This window comes from Papio anubis, chromosome 16, assembly GCF_008728515.1.
Source record: "Papio anubis isolate 15944 chromosome 16, Panubis1.0, whole genome shotgun sequence".
NCBI lineage: Eukaryota > Metazoa > Chordata > Mammalia > Primates > Cercopithecidae > Papio > Papio anubis.
Genome location: NC_044991.1, coordinates 90,653,391 through 90,671,815, shown reverse-complemented (window position 1 = coordinate 90,671,815; position 18,425 = coordinate 90,653,391). Strand labels below are relative to the sequence as shown.

At 62.1% G+C, this 18,425-nt stretch overlaps 1 protein-coding gene across 1 annotated transcript; it reads left to right on the top strand.

The window, feature by feature from the left end:
• The first annotated feature begins 3,672 nt into the window (after positions 1–3,672).
• EEF1A2 (eukaryotic translation elongation factor 1 alpha 2) lies at positions 3,673–16,268 on the top strand. Its single transcript, XM_031656910.1, is given in 8 exon segments — positions 3,673–3,897; positions 5,158–5,374; positions 6,962–7,141; positions 7,873–8,175; positions 9,701–9,851; positions 13,571–13,827; positions 15,136–15,370; positions 15,875–16,268. Coding segments are annotated over 7 exon segments (1,398 nt in total). The 5' UTR covers positions 3,673–3,897; positions 5,158–5,230; the 3' UTR covers positions 16,003–16,268.
• Positions 16,269–18,425: the final 2,157 nt, after the last annotated feature.

Here is an 18,425-nt window from a genome sequence, read left to right as displayed (position 1 = left end):
GGGCCTGGAGGGAGGGGCCTCCTGCTGCTGCTGCCTCTCACCATGGCAACGCTCCTGCTGGGGCCTGCAGGTGGGGGTGGCAGGCCAGGCCGCCCTTCCCCCTCTCCGAGGGGCTACATCCCTCCTGGGCCTGCCTGGTAGACTAGGTCTGCCTCAGCCACACCCAGACACCGGGTTGGAGGGTGGGCTGTTGGGGCCGTGGCTGGCCCAGGTCTGTGGCGTGACCCTCAGGCATGTTTGTCCGCTGCCAGCCCAGCCCCAGCTTCTCTGATCTGGGGGGGACATGAGCTGCTCCTCTAAGGGAGGCTCCAGAGGCAGGAGCTCTCTGCTGCCATGGAGACTGTTTAATTCACTGCCTCAAGGGCATGTTCAGTCCCCAGGGAGCCAGCCCCAAGGCATGGCCGCGGGGGAGGACCTTGTCCTGGTGGCCGTCCAGGGGGCCCAGGTGGGCCAGCAGATGAGATGCTCCTTCACTGGGAACCGAATCCGCACCTGCTCTGGGGCCAGGCCAGGGCTGAGGTCATCCTGAGACATTGGGGGCCAGAGAGCCGTCTTGGCCCTGCTCCCCACTCTGCCTCCAAGCCCCTGTCTGCCTCTGGGCTGCCAGCCTCCACCTGCCTGCGGCGGTGGCCCCGGGGTGATGGCCTGGCTGTGCCCCATGCACAGGTGGTTCGTTAGGCACTCGGAGGCTATTATTAACCCGGCAGTGACGTCACCAGCAGCCAATGGGAGGCAGGTTTATTTCCGGGGCTGACAGCTTGATAGCGGTTAATTTTAGCTGCATCTTCTTCCCCGAGGCTCGTGAAACCCTAGCCAGCCAAAGAAGGGGTTGCCTGTGTCTCCCCAAACAGCTCAGGGATGGGTCCTGGGGGCTCTGGGAGGGGGCAAGGAGGGGCGGGGCCTGGGGGCTCTGGGAGGGGTCGAAGAGGGGCGGGGCCTGCCCTCAGGGGAGCCCTGATTGGCTGGTGCCCTCTTGACTCACCATCCCCCCTCCTACCCCCCCCAGGTTGTTGGTAAGGGGGGCACTGTGACCAGGGACTCAGATGCAGGAAGAGGGGCCCAAGTCCTGACCTGGGGGAGGGCAGGGAAAGCACAGGCCACAGGCCCCCTACTTGCTGTGTGTCCTTGGACAGGAATCTTGGCCTTTCTGTGCCCAGTTGCCTCACGGGTTCTCAAGGTCCTCCGGCCAGCCTTGGGGGGCCTACCTCGTAGCATCTGTCCCCGCAGCCCCCATCCCCGCACACTGTGCACGTGCATGGATGGCCCCCTGTCCCCCGTCCCCCACACTGTGAACTCACACAGCTGGGCGACTTGGCTGTGGCTAATTTGCTTGGTACTCAAAGTCATCTGGCGCTACCTGTCCGTTGACAAGTAGCTTGCTTGACAAGTAGCACAACCTGCTTGTTGTGCTATGTCAGAATACCTGAGACTGGGTAATTATACATTACTTAAATTTAAAAATTTACTTTATAAAGTTTGCTTTATATATTTATAAGTTATGTTTATTACAAGTAAACAGAAGTTTGTTTCTCACAGTCGGGAGGCCGGGAAGTCGAGGATCAAGGTGCTGGCATCTGGCAGGACCTTCTTGCTGCGTCTTCATGTGGGAGAAGGTGGAGGAGCAAGAGAGAACCCACTGCCATGAGTCCTGTTTATAGGGCACGAGTCCATTCAGAAGGGCAAACCCCTTATGACCCAGACACCCTCCTGAAAGCCCCAGCCCCCAGCACTGTTGCATTAGGGATTAAGTTACAGCTCGTGCACTTTGGGGACGTGGTCAGGCCACTGCTGTTATTCAGCAGTTAACATTCCGTAGTTAGTAGTCATTCAGTACTATTCAGTCTCGCAGGGCTCGGAACCATCGGTGTCTTAGTGTTTAGCCTTGTGACCGCAGCCCCGTTAGCTGTGTGTTCCCAGTGTCTCCGGATACTGAGTCAGCAGCTCCCAGGGCCCCAAAGGGCCGCACCGTGGACCCAAAGAGCCCAGGAGACTCTTTGGAGGAGTCACCGACACCCTTGCCCAGGGTCAGCACACAGGTGCTTTGGGGAGGATGCCACATTCCACTGACTCTCAGGGGCCACTCCTGTGGGTGGCAAGGGCCCCCGGCATATGTGAGCCCCTGGCACCGCTGTGGGCGAGCTGGGAGCTGAGGGGGAAGGGGTGTCTGGATAGCCCAGAGTCCTGGTGGTCCCCTGAGGGAGTGGGGTGGGCATGCCAGGGACCCCAGCCTGGGCCACCGGAGCCCCTGCAGCAAGCCCACTTCCCAAATCCCTGCCTAACCTTCGGGCTGCAGGGGAGGCGTTAAATATAGAGACCAGCTGGGTGGGGTGGGGCGGGACTTGCTTTCTCGCCAGGCGGATATTTTTATTCCTGGCTCCTGTTTGATGGCATCAGCAGCACTCGGAAGTGCCGGGGCACCTGGCAGGCCCTCCCTGCCTCCTCTCCTGCCTGTGGCTCAGGAGCTCAAGTCCCTGGACTCCTATGGGGCAGACGCAGCCACAGACCAGTGTCCTCCTGAGAGACCCTCTCCATGGGCTGGGGAGAACTGTTTGGCCCCGACCCTGGGCCCCCACCTTTCCTTCCTCCTCACACCTGCCAGGGGGCCTGGTAGGGGTCCAGTCTCTGGGGATCCCCATGGCTTTACCCAGTGGCAGGTGCCGGGCCCGACCCAGGCCCTCCATGTCAACACTCAGTGGGCACTCAGGGCTGACAGGACAGGTGCCAGGGCTCTGCCCCCACTCAGCACACACCCCCCGAGACCCTGCTGGCAGGAAGATCCGAGTAGCGGGGGCAGCGTGGGAGGGAAGATGTGAATACCTGGGTGAGACGACAGGATCTTGGGGTCTGGGAGGAAGCCCCTGACCTTGGTCTTCACACAACACATGGCCGCCACATCCCCTTCCTCACATCCCACGTTGGTCATTACCCGCGGGTGCCCAGGACCTCAGGGACTCCCCACTTCCTACAGAGCGTGGCCCGGTCTTTGGCTTGGCATCCTGACCCCATGTGAGGACAGCCGCAAGGCGCTGAGGTGCAGCGGGGTGGGCGCTGGGCGGGGGCCTGGGTCTGTCTGGATCTGACTCGCCCTTGGCTGGCGCTGTTTCCCAGCAGCAGCCGGCGGTAGGCGCACCCGGAGGGCAGGGTCCCTGGAAGATGTCAGTGGGTCTGGGAGCGGGCTTCCGGCGTGCCCTGCACCGTGGGACCAGCCTCTCCGGGGAGGGTGGTTCTGCGCCGGATCCTGGGGGCCTGTCATGGTGCGCCCAGGAGGGCAGGCACGTGAGGACAGGGGCTGGAAACCAGCAGATTCCGGGGTTCCACCCTGAGACCTGCACCCCCGGGCCTCACTAGGGAGAGCCCCTCAGAGCCGGGCTTCGGGGGTTCTCGGGCGTCCCTCATGAGCAGCCGGGGAGGGGCCGGTAGACCCAGGCTCGTCTCCCAGGCTGCAGCGCAGCTGTTCCCCTCCCCCGCCTGCCGGCTCCGCTCCTCGGCGTCTGCCCCGTCCCCGGGGACCGCTTTTCGCGGCTGAAGCGTGTTCCTGCCCCGAGCCGGCTCTCGCCCCGTCTCCCGGGCCCGCCGCGCTCTCCCAGCGCGGTCTCCATGCCTGTCCCTCCCTCCCGCCGCCTCCCCGCCCTGCCCCCCGCCCCGCCCCCGCCCGCTGCGCGTTTCTCTCCCGCCTCCCGCGTCCGTCTTTGCAGCCCGCGCCTCCCGCATCCCCTCGCGTCCCCGTGGCGCCCGCCCGCGCGCGTCCGCGCCCCGCCCCCTCCCGCGCGGTTCCGCATTGGCGTGCTGCAGGGCGCGGTGCACTGCGCCGCCACCGTCAATAGGTGGACCCCCTCCCGGAGATAAAACCGCCGGCGCCGGCGCCGCCAGTCCCTCTGGCTGAGACCTCGGCTCCGGGTAAGGACGCTCGGCCCCCGGGCCTCCGCCCCCGTCCCCGTCTTCCGAAGAGGGACCCCCGGGGCCGGTCCCGCGGGGCAGAGGGCGGCCGGGCCCGGCACCCACACCCGCCCCCGCGCGCGCCCGGATTCCGGCTCCCGGGGGTCCCCGCGTCGGCCGGGCTGGGCCGGGGGTGGGGGGCGGCGCGGGGCGGCGCGGGGCGGCGGGGCCGGGTCCTGGGCGGCGATCTCCCCGTAGCCATGACCTTGGGGCCGCGGGGACCCTGCGGGCTGGGGGCAGCGTCTTCAGTGCCAGGGGCTGATGGGGGTCGGGCTTCGGGGCGCTGGGCCAGAGGACGCTGAGGGAGGTGGTGAGATCTGGGGGCCCTGGCCTCCCCACCCCCACCCGTGTTCCCACCCCAGGGTGGCTTCTGTCCTCTTTGCCTCCCGCAGCCGCCTGTCCCCGAGGAGCAGTGTGGGTTTCTCCACTGACCTCTGTGATGGGACGGGGCTGTGACCCACGGCCCTGACCGGAGGGGAGGGTGGAGGGAGGGTGCCCCCTATATCCCCACCGGGCCGAGGGCATCTCCACCTGGCACTTGCTGGGCTTGGCTGGACAGGGTCCTCCTTCCTCAGGCTGGAACAGGGACCCCCACCTCCTGGCCGCTGTCTGCCCCTGTGAGAGTCTGGGGGGGTGGCACGTAGAGCTATTCTGGGTCCCTAATCTGGGCAGCGCATCTCCGTCGGGGCTCTGGCCCAGCCTGCCGGGCAGGGATGAGGGGAAGATGGCGCCGTCCCTGCCTGAGGAGGGGAGTGGGGAGCAGTGGCCATCTCTCCCCGGTGGCAGCGGGTGGGGGTGGGGCGCCGTGTCCCTGGCCCTGCCGCCGGGGAGGGGAGCGAGCGTGGAGGACAGGGCCCTGGAGCACTGGGCAGGTGACTCATCACCCCGCTTTGCTGGTCACGGACGTACCCAGCCTGGCACTGCGTGGTCCTTCCAAATGGTGGCTAACCCCTTCCCAAGGAGGGGCCCGCAGGCTCCCAACGCCCAGTTATTTACAGCAGATGGGGCTGCTTGGGCTCAAGTGTGGGGTGGCGGCAGTGTACAGCCTCTACTTGCCCTGGCCAGGCCCAGCTGTGGGTGGGGGCCCTTCCCTCCCCACCAAACATGGGGGCTTGGTTTGTGGGCAGGGATGTGTGCCCAGCCTGTGCCAGGACAGTCTCTGCTGGTCTCTCCCCCCCGGGCTCCCCATCACCTGTCTCCCCCCCACTGCTGGCACCACAGAATCACTGCAGCCCCCCCCTCGCCCTGAGCCAGAGCACCCCGGGTCCCGCCAGCCCCTCACACTCCCAGCAGAATGGGCAAGGAGAAGACCCACATCAACATCGTGGTCATTGGCCATGTGGACTCTGGCAAGTCCACCACCACGGGCCACCTCATCTACAAGTGCGGGGGCATCGACAAAAGGACCATCGAGAAGTTCGAGAAGGAGGCAGCTGAGGTGAGCTCCGGGGGCTCTGGTCTTGGCCCCCTGAGAAGGAACTCCCAACTCCTGTGGTGGCCAGGCTTGGCATCTCCCAGCCCCAGGACATGTGGCTCAGGAGACCTCCAGGGCAGGAGGGACCCACGCTGTGGGACACTCAGGCCTCAGAGGGTCCAGTGGGGCAGCCTCTCTTTCGGAGAGCTTGGTGGGGGAGGGGTGGCCATCGAGCTGCCGGACTTGCCCTGTGGTGAGGGAGGTGACCTGGGAGGGTCCACAGAAGGCTCTGGAACTCTGCCACATTGAGCTGGGGCTGGAGGGCCCTACAGCCTTGCCCCCTTCCCCCCAGGGCCAAGGCTGGGGCTGGAGGTGGTGCTGCCCTCACTTGTCCCAGGGCCCTGCCAGGACGCACGCTGCTATTAATAGCTGATTGATGGGCAGCCGGCCCGTCTGCTCCATTTTCTTGTGCTGCGCTGTGGAGGGCTGCTGTCCAGTGCACCCCTGGGGTGGGGGTCCTGGATGAGGTGGCCCTCTGGCTGACCTTTTGAAGCGGTTCCTCTTTGGTGGTTGAGACAGTGGTGGGGAGTGGCCATGAGTCAGGGTCTGCTCTCTGGTCCCCCTCCCTTGCCCAGGGCTCTAGGGAGAAGCCCACTTCTGGGAGGGCCTGTGGGAGCTCTCACCTGGATGATGAAGGTGGAGGCCAGGGCCTGGGGAGGGGGCACTCGCTGTCCTGGGCTGAGTCTCTGCCCTGGTGAGGTGGGTGCTCTGAGCTGCACCCCTGAGTTTGGGCTGCATCACCCTTTACCTAGCCTCGTCGGGAGAAGGCGGGGGTTTCAGAGGGCGGCTGGTTCAGGCCCCAGCTGGGTCCCGTCTTGGTCCCCTCCAGGCTGGGCAGCCTCTTGGAGGGCAAGAGTCCAGTCTGTGCAAGGCCCTGGTGGGGAGCTATGCCCAGCTGGGTAGTGACCATCGCTGTTGCCCTGACTGCAGCCCGTCCCCTCCTGTGGGGGTCTCACTGGCTGAGGCCCCCCAGCTTCCCGTGACCGGCAGAGCGAGGAAGGGGAGGAGAAGCCTCAGGGGGGTGGGGAGGCTGGAGCAGCGGGAAGGAGCGGTGCAGCCAGGGCCTCCTCCTGACCTCATTCCGTTTTCCCTTCTCCTCACCTTAAAATAAAATAACACCGAGGGTTATTTATCTGACAGCCCCAAACACGGTGGTATTATTGGCCTCTGGCTGAGGAAGGGATCTGGGGGCGTCCGCAGCTTCAGATAAAGGGGAGCCCTGGCGGGGGAGGGGTTTATCCCATCTGGCGGCTTCGCTGGGAGAGCGGGCGACTCCCAGGCCCTCGCGCCACCTGCTGGTGGACGTGCGTAGCCGCACCCATTCCGGAGCCGGTGCAGAGGCCGGTCATGGGGGGCAGGGTCTGGGTGTGGGGTCCAGACGGAGGGGCCGGCGTTCCAGGACCCCGGCGGGGAGCAAGCGGGTGCTGGAGCCCATCTCCCGCCTCCCGCGGCCACTCTGCTGTGACAAGCAGCTCGCACCGCCAGGGACTCCCCGGGTCCCAGGTCTCGCCCTCACCTGTGACCCTCACCCGTGACCCGCACCTGCTCCAGATGGGGAAGGGATCCTTCAAGTATGCCTGGGTGCTGGACAAGCTGAAGGCGGAGCGTGAGCGCGGCATCACCATCGACATCTCCCTCTGGAAGTTCGAGACCACCAAGTACTACATCACCATCATCGATGCCCCCGGCCACCGTGACTTCATCAAGAACATGATCACAGGCACATCCCAGGTGAGCAGGGCACAGCAGGTGGGGCTGGGGGAGAGGCCGCTGCACCCCTTCAAGGGACACTGGGGGCCCCTGGGATCACTGGGGTGGTGGGGTCTCCTGTGCTTCCTGTGAGGGCAGGGGACCCCTCACCTGGGCCACCCCTCACCCGGTCTGGGTTAGAGCCCCCCCAAGAAGGAATCCAGGGCTCTGGCATCTGACCCAGTGCCTGTGAGGACACCCAGCCAGTGTCAGAGTCCCCAGACAGACGGGGGCAGATGTGGACATGGACACACCTTCATGCACAGAGGGGCTAGAGGCCAGGATGGGGACAGTGAGCAGTGGGCAGAGGTGCCACCAGCCAGGCCTGGACTGTATGACATTTCGGGGCACTCACAGAGATGCACGGGCACCCCAGACACAGCATCCTGCAGACAGCAGGACACATGCCACCACCTCCAAACTGCTTTGATAACTGTGACCTCAATCTGTCCTCAAGTGAGGAACAGGACCAGAGAGGCTGAGTGACTTGTCCAGGGACACACAGCCCACTGGTGGTGGAGCCAGGGTTGAACCTCGGTCCCCTGACCCATGGCCTGGCGATGAGCCCCCCACACTGCCCTTGAAGTGGGGACCCCCATGTCTCCCTCCCCAAGGCCCCAGTGGGCTGCTCAGGCCCCAGCCCACTGCCTGGAGAGGCCTGTGTCCCCTGCTGGGCAGGTGGGGCGGGGCTCACTGTGTCCCCCGCTGGGCAGGCGGACTGCGCAGTGCTGATCGTGGCGGCGGGCGTGGGTGAGTTCGAGGCGGGCATCTCCAAGAATGGGCAGACGCGGGAGCATGCCCTGCTGGCCTACACACTGGGTGTGGCTTGGCAACTTGCTCGTGGCGTGAACAAAATGGACTCCGCAGACTGACCTACAGCGAGGCACAGCTATGATGGGAGTGTCCAGGAAGTCCAAAAGCCTACATCCAAAGGAAAGATGCGGCCACAGCCGGCCACCGTGCCCTTCGTGCCCATCTCCGGCTGGCATGGCGACAACATGCTGGAGCCCTCCCCAGCATTGAGTGGCTACCAAGGCGGTGAGACCCACACGGGCTGGCTGGACCCCCTGCCCCAGAGTGAGGCACCGGCAGGTGGCAGGGGGAGGTGGAGGGCCTGTCCTAGGGAAATGCAGGTTCCCCATGAAACCTGCTGGGTTTCCCTAACTGGCTCAAGGCCCAGCGGGGAGCCCCATCCCCCCTCAGCACCAGGCTTTGCTCCTACACTCAGCCTCCCACACGGCTGGCCAGGGCCCGGGTCCATCCCTGATGTCAACACAGCAGGGGCAGTGGCCTCCAGCATGGCCCATGTGCCTGGTCTCCAGAGCCCTGCCATGGGGGTGGTCGGTTTCCTCTCTGCCAGGCCATTGTCCTGGCTCTGGAAAACATGCAGGGGCTGCGGGCTGGGCCGTGGGGGCCTCCCCGGCTGCCTCCCCTGGGGTCTTGGAGCAGGGTTTGGCTTTGGGAAGTGCATGCTTCTGGGCTGGCTGGGAGGGCTAAGGATTGGCTCTTGGCTGGTCAATTGGGAGCTCAGCGTGCGAACAGTCTGTGGCCCAGGGACTCTGCCTTGGCTGGAGGTGACACGTAGAGACACTTGCAGAACCTGAGACTGTGTTCCAAGGGTTCTCCAAGCCAGAGGAGCCACCAGAATGGCTGCCACTGGGCTCTGCCAGCAGTGTAGCTGCCAACAGTGAGGGTACAGGTGTGGAGTCTAGAGACAGCGGGGAGACAGACCAGCAGCACTGAGCCCAGCGCTGAGGTCTGGGGACAGAGCTGAGAGGGGCTTCCCTAGCCCCGCCTCCATCTCATGAGGCTGGGTGTTGTTTACCTGTGATGGCATTTTCCTCACAGGGTGTCATGTGGCGAACACCATTCTCCGCCTCTCCAGGGAGGCCTCCAGCCATCAGGGACCCCACACTCCCCTCTGGCCTGAGCTGCTAGGTGGCCCATGCTTATACAGGCCCTGGGGGGCTGGGGCACAGTGCTGCCGGCTCCCTCCCCTGCTCCCTGTTTGTGGCAGGTGGCCCAGAGGGAGGCTTCGTGGGGTGGGAGTAGGGGCCGCACCAGGAGAAGCTCCAGACAGGGCTGTGCCAAGCTTGGAGGCAGCACGGTGTCCAGGAGCTAGGGTGGGGCGAGGCTCCCCCTCCAGCTCTGTCCCTGGCCTGGCCCTTGTCTAGACTCGGCATCCTCCTAGTCAAGTCACCTGCCCTGCCTAGAGCTGATGGTCAGGGGCCTGGGGCCTTCGGGGACTTGGGGCTGGACTGGGGGTTTGTTCACAGTGTCAGCAACTCCTGAGCAGCCTGGGCTGGGAAGGGTGCTTTACCTCTTTGTCCTCCTCCTTTTAAGAGGGATCTCCTTCCCAGGGTCCCTGTGATGCTGGGGCTATGGGCTGGGGAGGAGCAGGTTGGGGAAATTCCTCATCTTAAAGGGCGTGAGACAAGTTTAGCCTGAACAGCAGGATTCGTGGAGGCACCCTGGGGAGGCCTGAGGGTGGGGAGGCCACCAATGTCTCTGTAATGGACTGATTTTCTCCCTTCGGTCCAGATGCCGTGGTTCAAGGGCTGGAAGGTGGAGCGTAAGGAGGGCAACGCAAGCGGCGTGTCCCTGCTGGAGGCCCTGGACACCATTCTGCCCCCCACGCGCCCCACGGACAAGCCCCTGCGCCTGCCACTGCAGGACGTGTACAAGATCGGCGGTGAGCAAGGGCGCCGTGCTGGAGCTCCTGCCCAGCCAGTTCCGCCTGCCCTAGACCAGGGGTCCCTATGAGGCATCTCAAGACTGGGCTGTCTCCAATCTCTCCCTTTACCACACACTTTCTGGGGAAGAGTCCATCCCACATCCATCCATCCATCCACCCACCTCCTCACCCATCCATCCTCCTCTATCCATCCATCCATCCATCCACCATCCATCTTTCACTCCATTCATCCATCCATCCATCCATCCATCCATCCATCCATCCATCCATCCACCTCTTCCATCCATCCATCCATCCATCCATCCATCTTCCATCCATCCATCCATTATCCAACCCGTCTATCCTTCTATCCATCCCCTATCCACCATCTTCCACCATCCATCCTTCATTCCACCATCTCTCCATCCATCCATCTATCCATCCATCCACCCCATCCATCCATCCATCCATCCATTGTCCCACTCATCCATCCTTCTCTCCATCCATCCATCCACCTCTTCATCCATCCATCCATCCATCCATCCATCCATTCCATCCATCCTTCTATCTATCCATCCATCCATCTTCCCACCTATCCATCCTTCTCTCTATCAATCCATCCACCTATGTCCCCGTCCATCCATCCATCCATCCATCCATCCACCCATCCATCCATCCATCCACTCCTCACTTCCCCACTCATCCATCCTTCTGTTCATCCACTGATCCATCCACCTCCATCCATCCATCCTTCCATCCATCCATCCATCCATCCATCTATCCATCATCCACCTCCCCACCATCCATCCTTCTGTTCATCCATCCATCCATCCATCCATCTATCCATCCATCCATCCACCCCTCCATCCATCCATCCATTATCCAACCCATCCATCCTTCTCTCCATCCATCTTCCATCCATCCATCCATCCATCCATCCATCCATCCATTGTCCCACACATCCATCCTTCTATCTATCCATCCATCCGTCCGTCCGCTCGCCTGCATCCGTCGGCTTCTCATCCACCATCCACCACCTCCATCCATCCATCTATCCACCCATCCATCCATTCCATCCATCCATCCATCCATCCATCCATCCATCCATCCATCCATCCATCCATCCATCCATCCATCCACCTCCATCCATCCTTCTATCCATCCATCCATCCATCCATCCATCCTCCCCATCCATCCATCCATCCATCCATCCATCCATCCGTCCGTCCATCCATCCATCCATCCATTCCATCCACCTTCCATCCATCCATTCCATCCACCACCTCCATCCATCCATCCATCCACCATCCATTCATTCCTCCATCCATCCATCCATCCATCCATCCACATCCATCCATCCATCCACCAACCCACTTCTCCACCCCGTCCGTCCATCCGTCATTGTCCGTCCGTCCAAATCTATCCGTCTCCATCTGTCCGTCCGTCCATCACATCCATCCGTCCATCCATCCATCTCCATCCATCCTTCCATCCACCCATCCACCACCTACCATCCATCCATTCCTCCATCCATCTGTCCATCCATCCATCCACCACCTCCATCCATCCATCCATCCATCCATCCATCCTTCCACCCATCCATCCATTCCATCCTTCCGTCCATCCACCATCCACCCTCCATCCATCCATCCATCCATCCACCATCCTCCATCCATCCCTTCCTCCATCCATCCTGTCCATCCATTCTTCCATCCTCCATCCATCCATCCACCACCCATCCACTTTTCGATCCCGTCCACCCATCCATCCATCCATCCGTCGTAAATCCGTCCGTCCGTCCGTCCGTTTCCTGCCGTTCGTCCCTATTCTGACCATCCACCCCATCCATCCATCCATCCATCCATCCATCCATCCATCCATCCTTCTCATCCATCCATCCATCCATTCTTCCATCCATCTGTCCATCCTCCATCCATCCTCCATCCATCCATCCATCCATCCACCATCCATCCACTCCATCCATCCATCCATCCATCCATCCACCACCTCCCCCATCCATCCTTCTGTCCATCCATCCATCCATCCATTCCTCCATCCATCCATCCATCCTTCCATCCATCCACCTATCCATCCATCCACCTCCCCATCCATCCATCCATCCATCCACCTATCCATCCATCCACCTCCCCATCCATCCATCTATCCATCCATCCATCTCCCCATCTACCCATCCACTTTCCATCCATCCATCTCCGCAGTCATCCTTCTCTCCATCATCCATGCATTCATCCATCCATCTCATCCATCCATCTCTCCATCCATCCATCCACCTCTCCTTCCATCTATCCACCTCCCCACCTCTCCACCCATCCATCCTTCTGTCCATCCACCCATCCACCCATCCATCCATCCCTCCCTCCATCCATCCATCCATCCATCCATCCATCCTCCCTTCCATCCTTCTGTCCATCCATCCATCCATCCATCTATTCCATCCATCCATCCACCATCCACTGTCCATCCATCCAGTCCATCCATCTCCCCGGTCCTTCTCTCCATCATCCATGCATTCATCCATTCATCTCATCCATCCATCCATCCATCTCTCCATCCATCCATCCATCCATTCCCCATCCATCCATCCACCCCACCATCCATCCATCCATCCACCACCATCCTTCCACCTCCCCATCCATCCACCCATCCACCCATCCATCCATCCATCCATCCATCTCCCCCCTCATCCATCTCCCCACCCATCCTTCTGTCCATCCACCTCCCCATCCATCCATCCTTCCATCCCCCCATCCATCCATCCATCCATCTATCCACACACCCACCCACTTTCCTACCCATCCATCCTTCTTTCCATCCACCCATCCACCTCCCCATCCATCCATCCATCCATCCATCCATCCATCCATCCATCTCCCCAAGACAAGAAACCGTAAATCTGAGACCCCAGAGAAGGGGCACTGATAGGAGACCCCCAGCCAGGGGGCTGCAGCCAAAGATGTTGCAGGCATCTCTATGTGCACAGTGGGGGCGTCATGCTCACCCTAGCACAGAGCACAGCCCGCAGGCTCAGTGAAGTCTGCTGGAGGCTACAGTGGGCCTCCATCACAGCCCTGGGAGGTGAGGGTGGAGACCTAGTAGCCTGGGGGAGACAAGACCCCCTTGTGGCAGCTGCACAATTGGTGTAAGCAGATCCACAAGAAATGCCAGGGACGCTCAGGTGCCACTGTGCCTGTGCTGCATCCGGCTGAGAGGCCCCTTTAATGATAGAGACCCGCAGCCTCCAAGTGGGGCCCAGAGAGCCCGCAGGGAGCAGGGCTACCAGGCCCCAGGCAGGAGCAGTCCAGTGGTCTGGCCCACACTCACAGGGAGGAGTCCTCAGACAAAGGAGGGGTCCCATAGTACCCTCTTCGAGGGAAAGTGCTCCCCGGGGGCATGGATGGGATGCCAGGTTCAGACAGCCCCTCTCTGCCCATCCTCCCCCTTCTCTGCCCCTGTGGCTTTTCCTTGGGTTCCTGGGAGCTCTGCTGTTCAGCCTCTTATCTCCCCAGCTGAGTGGGGCGGCCCTCACTTGCCTTGGAATCTCTGGGTCTGCCTTGTCCCTGGCCTCCCCCTGCACTCTGCCCATGTGGCCCCAACCCCCAGGCCTGTCGGGGGGATCCAGTCCCAGGCTTTGTTGGTTTCCAGGCTCTGTCTCCGAATATCCTGCCCCAGCATCCTCTCGGGCCCTGCCTTCCCCTCACACCCCGTCTCCTCTGCAGGCATTGGCACGGTGCCCGTGGGCCGGGTGGAGACAGGCATCCTGCGGCCGGGTATGGTGGTGACCTTTGCACCGGTGAACATCACCACTGAGGTGAAGTCGGTGGAGATGCACCACGAGGCTCTGAGCGAAGCTCTGCCTGGCGACAACGTTGGCTTCAACGTGAAGAACGTGTCAGTGAAGGACATCCGGCGGGGCAACGTGTGTGGGGACAGCAAGTCTGACCCGCCGCAGGAGGCCGCTCAGTTCACCTCCCAGGTTGGGGGCCGCGCTGGGTCCAGGGGGCTGGCGCCTGCTGGGCAGCAGCAGGACTGTCCTGGGTGAGGCTGCTGTTGGCAGGTCACCTGGTGTGGGGAGAAAACAGACTCTCAGGCCGGGTGCGGTGGCTGATGCCTGTAATCCCAGCACTTTGGGAGGCCGAGGTGGGTGGATCATGAGGTCAAGAGATCAAGACCATCCTGGTCAACATGGTGAAACACCATCACTACTAAAAATACAAAAATGAGCCGGGTGTGGTGGCACGCGCCTGTAGTCCCAGCTCTCAGGAAGCTGAGGCAGGAGAATTGCTTGAACCCAGGAGGTGGAGGTTACAGTGAGCTGAGATCATACCACTGTACTCCAGACTGGGCGACAGAGCGAGACTCCGTCTCAAAAGAAAAAAAGAAAAGGAAAGAGAAAAGACCTCCATTCCATCGAGGGGCCCACCGAGCATTTACTGGGGGGATAAATCCGTTCTGGGAGGGGTGCAGGCCCTATGGCTCCCCAGCCTCTGTGCAATCCCGGGTCTGCTGTCCATGCCACACCGCTGGGCTGCCCAGCCTTTAAGGTCCTACATTCGTCCTGGAAAAACACTTTTGTTAACTTACTGCCTGAGACATCTCTGTCATACTTTTATTCTCTACAGTTTTCATTGCCCCCTCTTTGCTGCCCTCTTCATATTATTATCATTATTTTTTTGAGATGGAGTCTCGCTCTGTTGCCCAGGCTGGAGTGCAGTGGCATGATCTTGGCTCACTGCAAGCTCCGCCTCCCGGGTTCAAGTGATTCTCCTGCCTCAGCCTCCCCAGTAGGTAGGATTACAGGAATGCGCCACCACACCCGGCTAATTTTTGTATTATTAGTAGAGACAGAGTTTCGCCATGTTGGCCAGGCTGGTCTTGAACTCCTGACCTCAAGTGATCTGCCCACCTCGGCCTCCCAAAGTGCTGGGATTACAGTAGGCGTGAACCCCTGTGCCCGGCCTCTTCATATGATTTTTAGAAGTGGCTTTATTGAGATACAACTGAAATACAGGAATTGAGGTCCAGTTTTGTCACCCCCCTGCCTTAGTTCCAGCTGGGGTTGGCCGTGTAGGTGCTGCCTCTGCCCCTTCGAAACAATGGATCTCAGTTGTTTATCTTCTGCTTAATGAGGATGTTGAGGTTCAGGTCTGGGGGCTGGGTCCTCCAGTCAGCACTCGGAACCCATAGAGGGGGGCCCCATGACTGGGCCTCCCAGCCCTGCTCTGGCTCCCTCCTGGTGCCCACCGTGGATGTGCCTTATGGCCGCCTGTGGCTCTGCTCCCAGGTCATCATCCTGAACCACCCGGGGCAGATCAGCGCCGGCTACTCCCCGGTCATCGACTGCCACACGGCCCACATCGCCTGCAAGTTTGCGGAGCTTAAGGAGAAGATTGACCGGCGCTCTGGCAAGAAGCTGGAGGACAACCCCAAGTCCCTGAAGTCTGGAGACGCGGCCATTGTGGAGATGGTGCCGGGAAAGCCCATGTGTGTGGAGAGCTTCTCCCAGTACCCGCCTCTCGGTGAGCCGGGGTGGTCCGGGGAGGTGCAGCCCCCAGGCGGTGGCTGACCCAGGCTGAGGGCCGAGGACTGCGGGGATGGGGCGCTGGGTGACAGCAGTGGGCCCCTGTCCTGCGGAGTTTGGCCCAGAGCATGGCAGGAGACCCACGGCCTCCGTGTCACTGAGTGCAGGTGACCCTACCTGGAGGACCTGGGGTGGGTCCTGTGTGCACACGAGGCCCCAGAAGTGAGGAAGGCCCCGCGAGTGAGGAAGGCCCACAGTCATCCAGTGGCAGCGTTCGGGCTGCCCCTGCCCCGTGGCCGCCCAGCAGGCCACGGAGCAGCCACCCAGGCAGGGCTCTGGCGAGGCCGGCCGTCCTCACAAGGGCGCGCTCTGCGCTACGGGTGTTCCGAGGACGTTCCGGACCCGGCTTCGTTCTGTGGCTGCGCCCCCGCCCGGCGAGAGCCCTTGGGGGGACGGTGGGACGAGTCCTCCGGCCCCGCTCACGCGCCGCCCCGGCCCCCAGGCCGTTTCGCCGTGCGCGACATGAGGCAGACGGTGGCCGTGGGCGTCATCAAGAACGTGGAGAAGAAGAGCGGCGGCGCCGGCAAGGTCACCAAGTCGGCGCAGAAGGCGCAGAAGGCGGGCAAGTGAAGCGCGGGCGCCCGCGGCTCGACCCTCCCCGGCGGCGCCGCGCCCCGGAGCAGCCCGGCGCCCGCCCCGCCCCGCGCGCCGCCCCGGCGCCCGCACCCGCCAGGCATGTCTGCACCTCCGCCAGGGCCCCTCGGTCAGCGACTGGTTGCTCGCCATCAAGGTCCAGTGGAAGTTCTTCAAGAGGAAAGGCGCCCCGCCCCAGGCTTCCGCGCCCAGCGCTCGCCACGCTCAGTGCCAGTTTTACCAATAAACTGAGCGACCCCGGAGCCGTGTGCGCCTCCTGCTGGGGGGTCCTGCTGGGGGGGTGGGCCCCGCCCGCGCTCCCCGGAGCCCCTCCCCGCCCGGTGGCCAGCCCAGCATCTTTTACTCCCTGCCTGGGGACCCCAGGGTGAGCGCTGAGCGCTGGGTGAGGAGTGCCTGGTGCCCCCCAGGCCGTGGCCCAGCACCAAGCTGGCCTGGGTGGCTGTGAGGGGCTTCGCCATGGCTACCCAGCGCAGAGAATGGTCCCTTCAGATCCACAGAACGGGGCTGCGGGTTTCGGGATCTCTGGGGGCCGCATGAGAGTTGAGGGCTTCTCGGCCCAGAGTGACTGTCACACACACTCGTTCTTCCCGTGGTCCCGCACTTCTGGTCTCGCTCTCCTAAGCTGGTCACCTGCGGCCGGAGTCCGCACCTGCCCATCCTGCTCCTGGGTCCAAGCCTTCTGTACATGGTTGTAGGAACTCCAGCCCCTGAAACCGAAAGACTGGTGACTTCAGTCGTGGGCTGGGGGCTTTGTGTCTTCCCTGGGGTCCCTGGTCTCTCTGGGCTAGAACCTGCCCCGACCTCGGCTGGCCGGGGTGGAGGGGTGGGGAGAGGGGAGGGCAGCTCCTTTCCACCCCTCCCTGCTCCGGGAAAGTGGCCCCGGCCCACAGCCAGTCATGCTGCAGCAGGTGAGGGTGGGGTGGAGGGTGGGCAGGTTCCCTGAGGATGCAGAGGAGGAGGGTTGGAGTGGAGGGAGGGCAGCCTCCCTGAGGATGCAGGTGAGGTCAGGGTGGAGGGTGGGCAGGCTCCCTGACCATGTACACAGCACTGAGGTGGGCCTGTCACCCACCCCCAGCTCCCCGCCTGCAGCTGGGTACCTGACTGGGAGGGTTCTCCTGCAGAGCAGGCAGGCTGACCACAAGGCCCCGTAGTGCATTAGTCTCTTAGGGATGCCGTGACCAATGACTGCAAATGGCGAGGCCTCCTGGGGCCAAAACCAGCCTCACTACTGAAATCAAGGTGTCAACAGGGCTCTGCTCCTCTGGAGGCCCCAGGAGAATTAGTTCCCTGCTTCACCTCTTGCCGTGGTGGCCGACAGTCTGTGGCTTGTGGCTGCATCACTCCAGGCTCTGCCTCTGCCATCACACTACTTTCTCCTCCTCTGTGTCAAATCCCCTTCTCACGAGCATGCGAGTGATTGCATTTAGGGACCACCTGGGATAATCCGGGATTACCCCCATCTCAACATCCTTAACGAAATCTGCAAAATCCTTTCCTGCCACATGCAGTCAGCCACAGATTCCAGGGTTGAGGGCCTGATATCCTTGGGGCATGTTAGACCCACTGGGCTGGGTGAGGACTGAAACGAGGCCAGCCCAGCTGACAGGCAGTGGTGACAGGGGCACTGTCTGGGGGTGCCCTTGGAGGGCCTGCTCATGTCTCTCTCCAGTCCCAAAGTGGGGTGGCCTCAAACCCACGCGAAAGGGAGGTGGAATGGGAGGAAGAGTGGAGCAATCAGGCAGGGATGTGGTTGGGCGCCTGGGCCCCCAGGTGGGGAGGATTTGAACCCACGAACATCAGAGCCACGAGGCCTCTAAGGAGGAGATACAGGACCCAGTCACGTCGGGACTTTGGATATATACCAATAATTTAGTGTAAAATATTTAGGGCATATTTACACAGAAATGGTACTCCTTATTTATCTGAAATTCTGATCTGACTGGGTGTCCTGTGTTTTACCTGGTGGCCCTGCCCAAGGACACAGGTGTTCCTGATGGACCCCAGCCCATCCTGGGCCTCTGTGGGGCCACCACTGATGGGAGGGGCCGAGGGGGACCCTGCAGGGCCTGTCTGGAAGGAAGTTGTCCTTTCACACGTGACCTGGCTAGAATTGGGACCAAATGGGAGAAATTTGCCAGCCTGAGATGGGACAAAAGTGGAAAACAGCCCCCAGCTGCAGTTGCAGAAAGCCCCCTTGGGTGGTCCCTGAGGTGCTCAGGGGTCCCCTCACCCCCATGTCCCAGTTGCAGTTGCAAACTCTGGATGACTCTGGCAGCCTTGGTCACCCAGGCACTGCTGGTGGGGGGCAAGCCCAGCCTGCCTGCCGCGCGGTCTGTGCTGGGGCCACAGTGCCCCCCTCCAGGTGTGTGTGTTTCTGGGGTGGAGAGGAGCACAGGGAG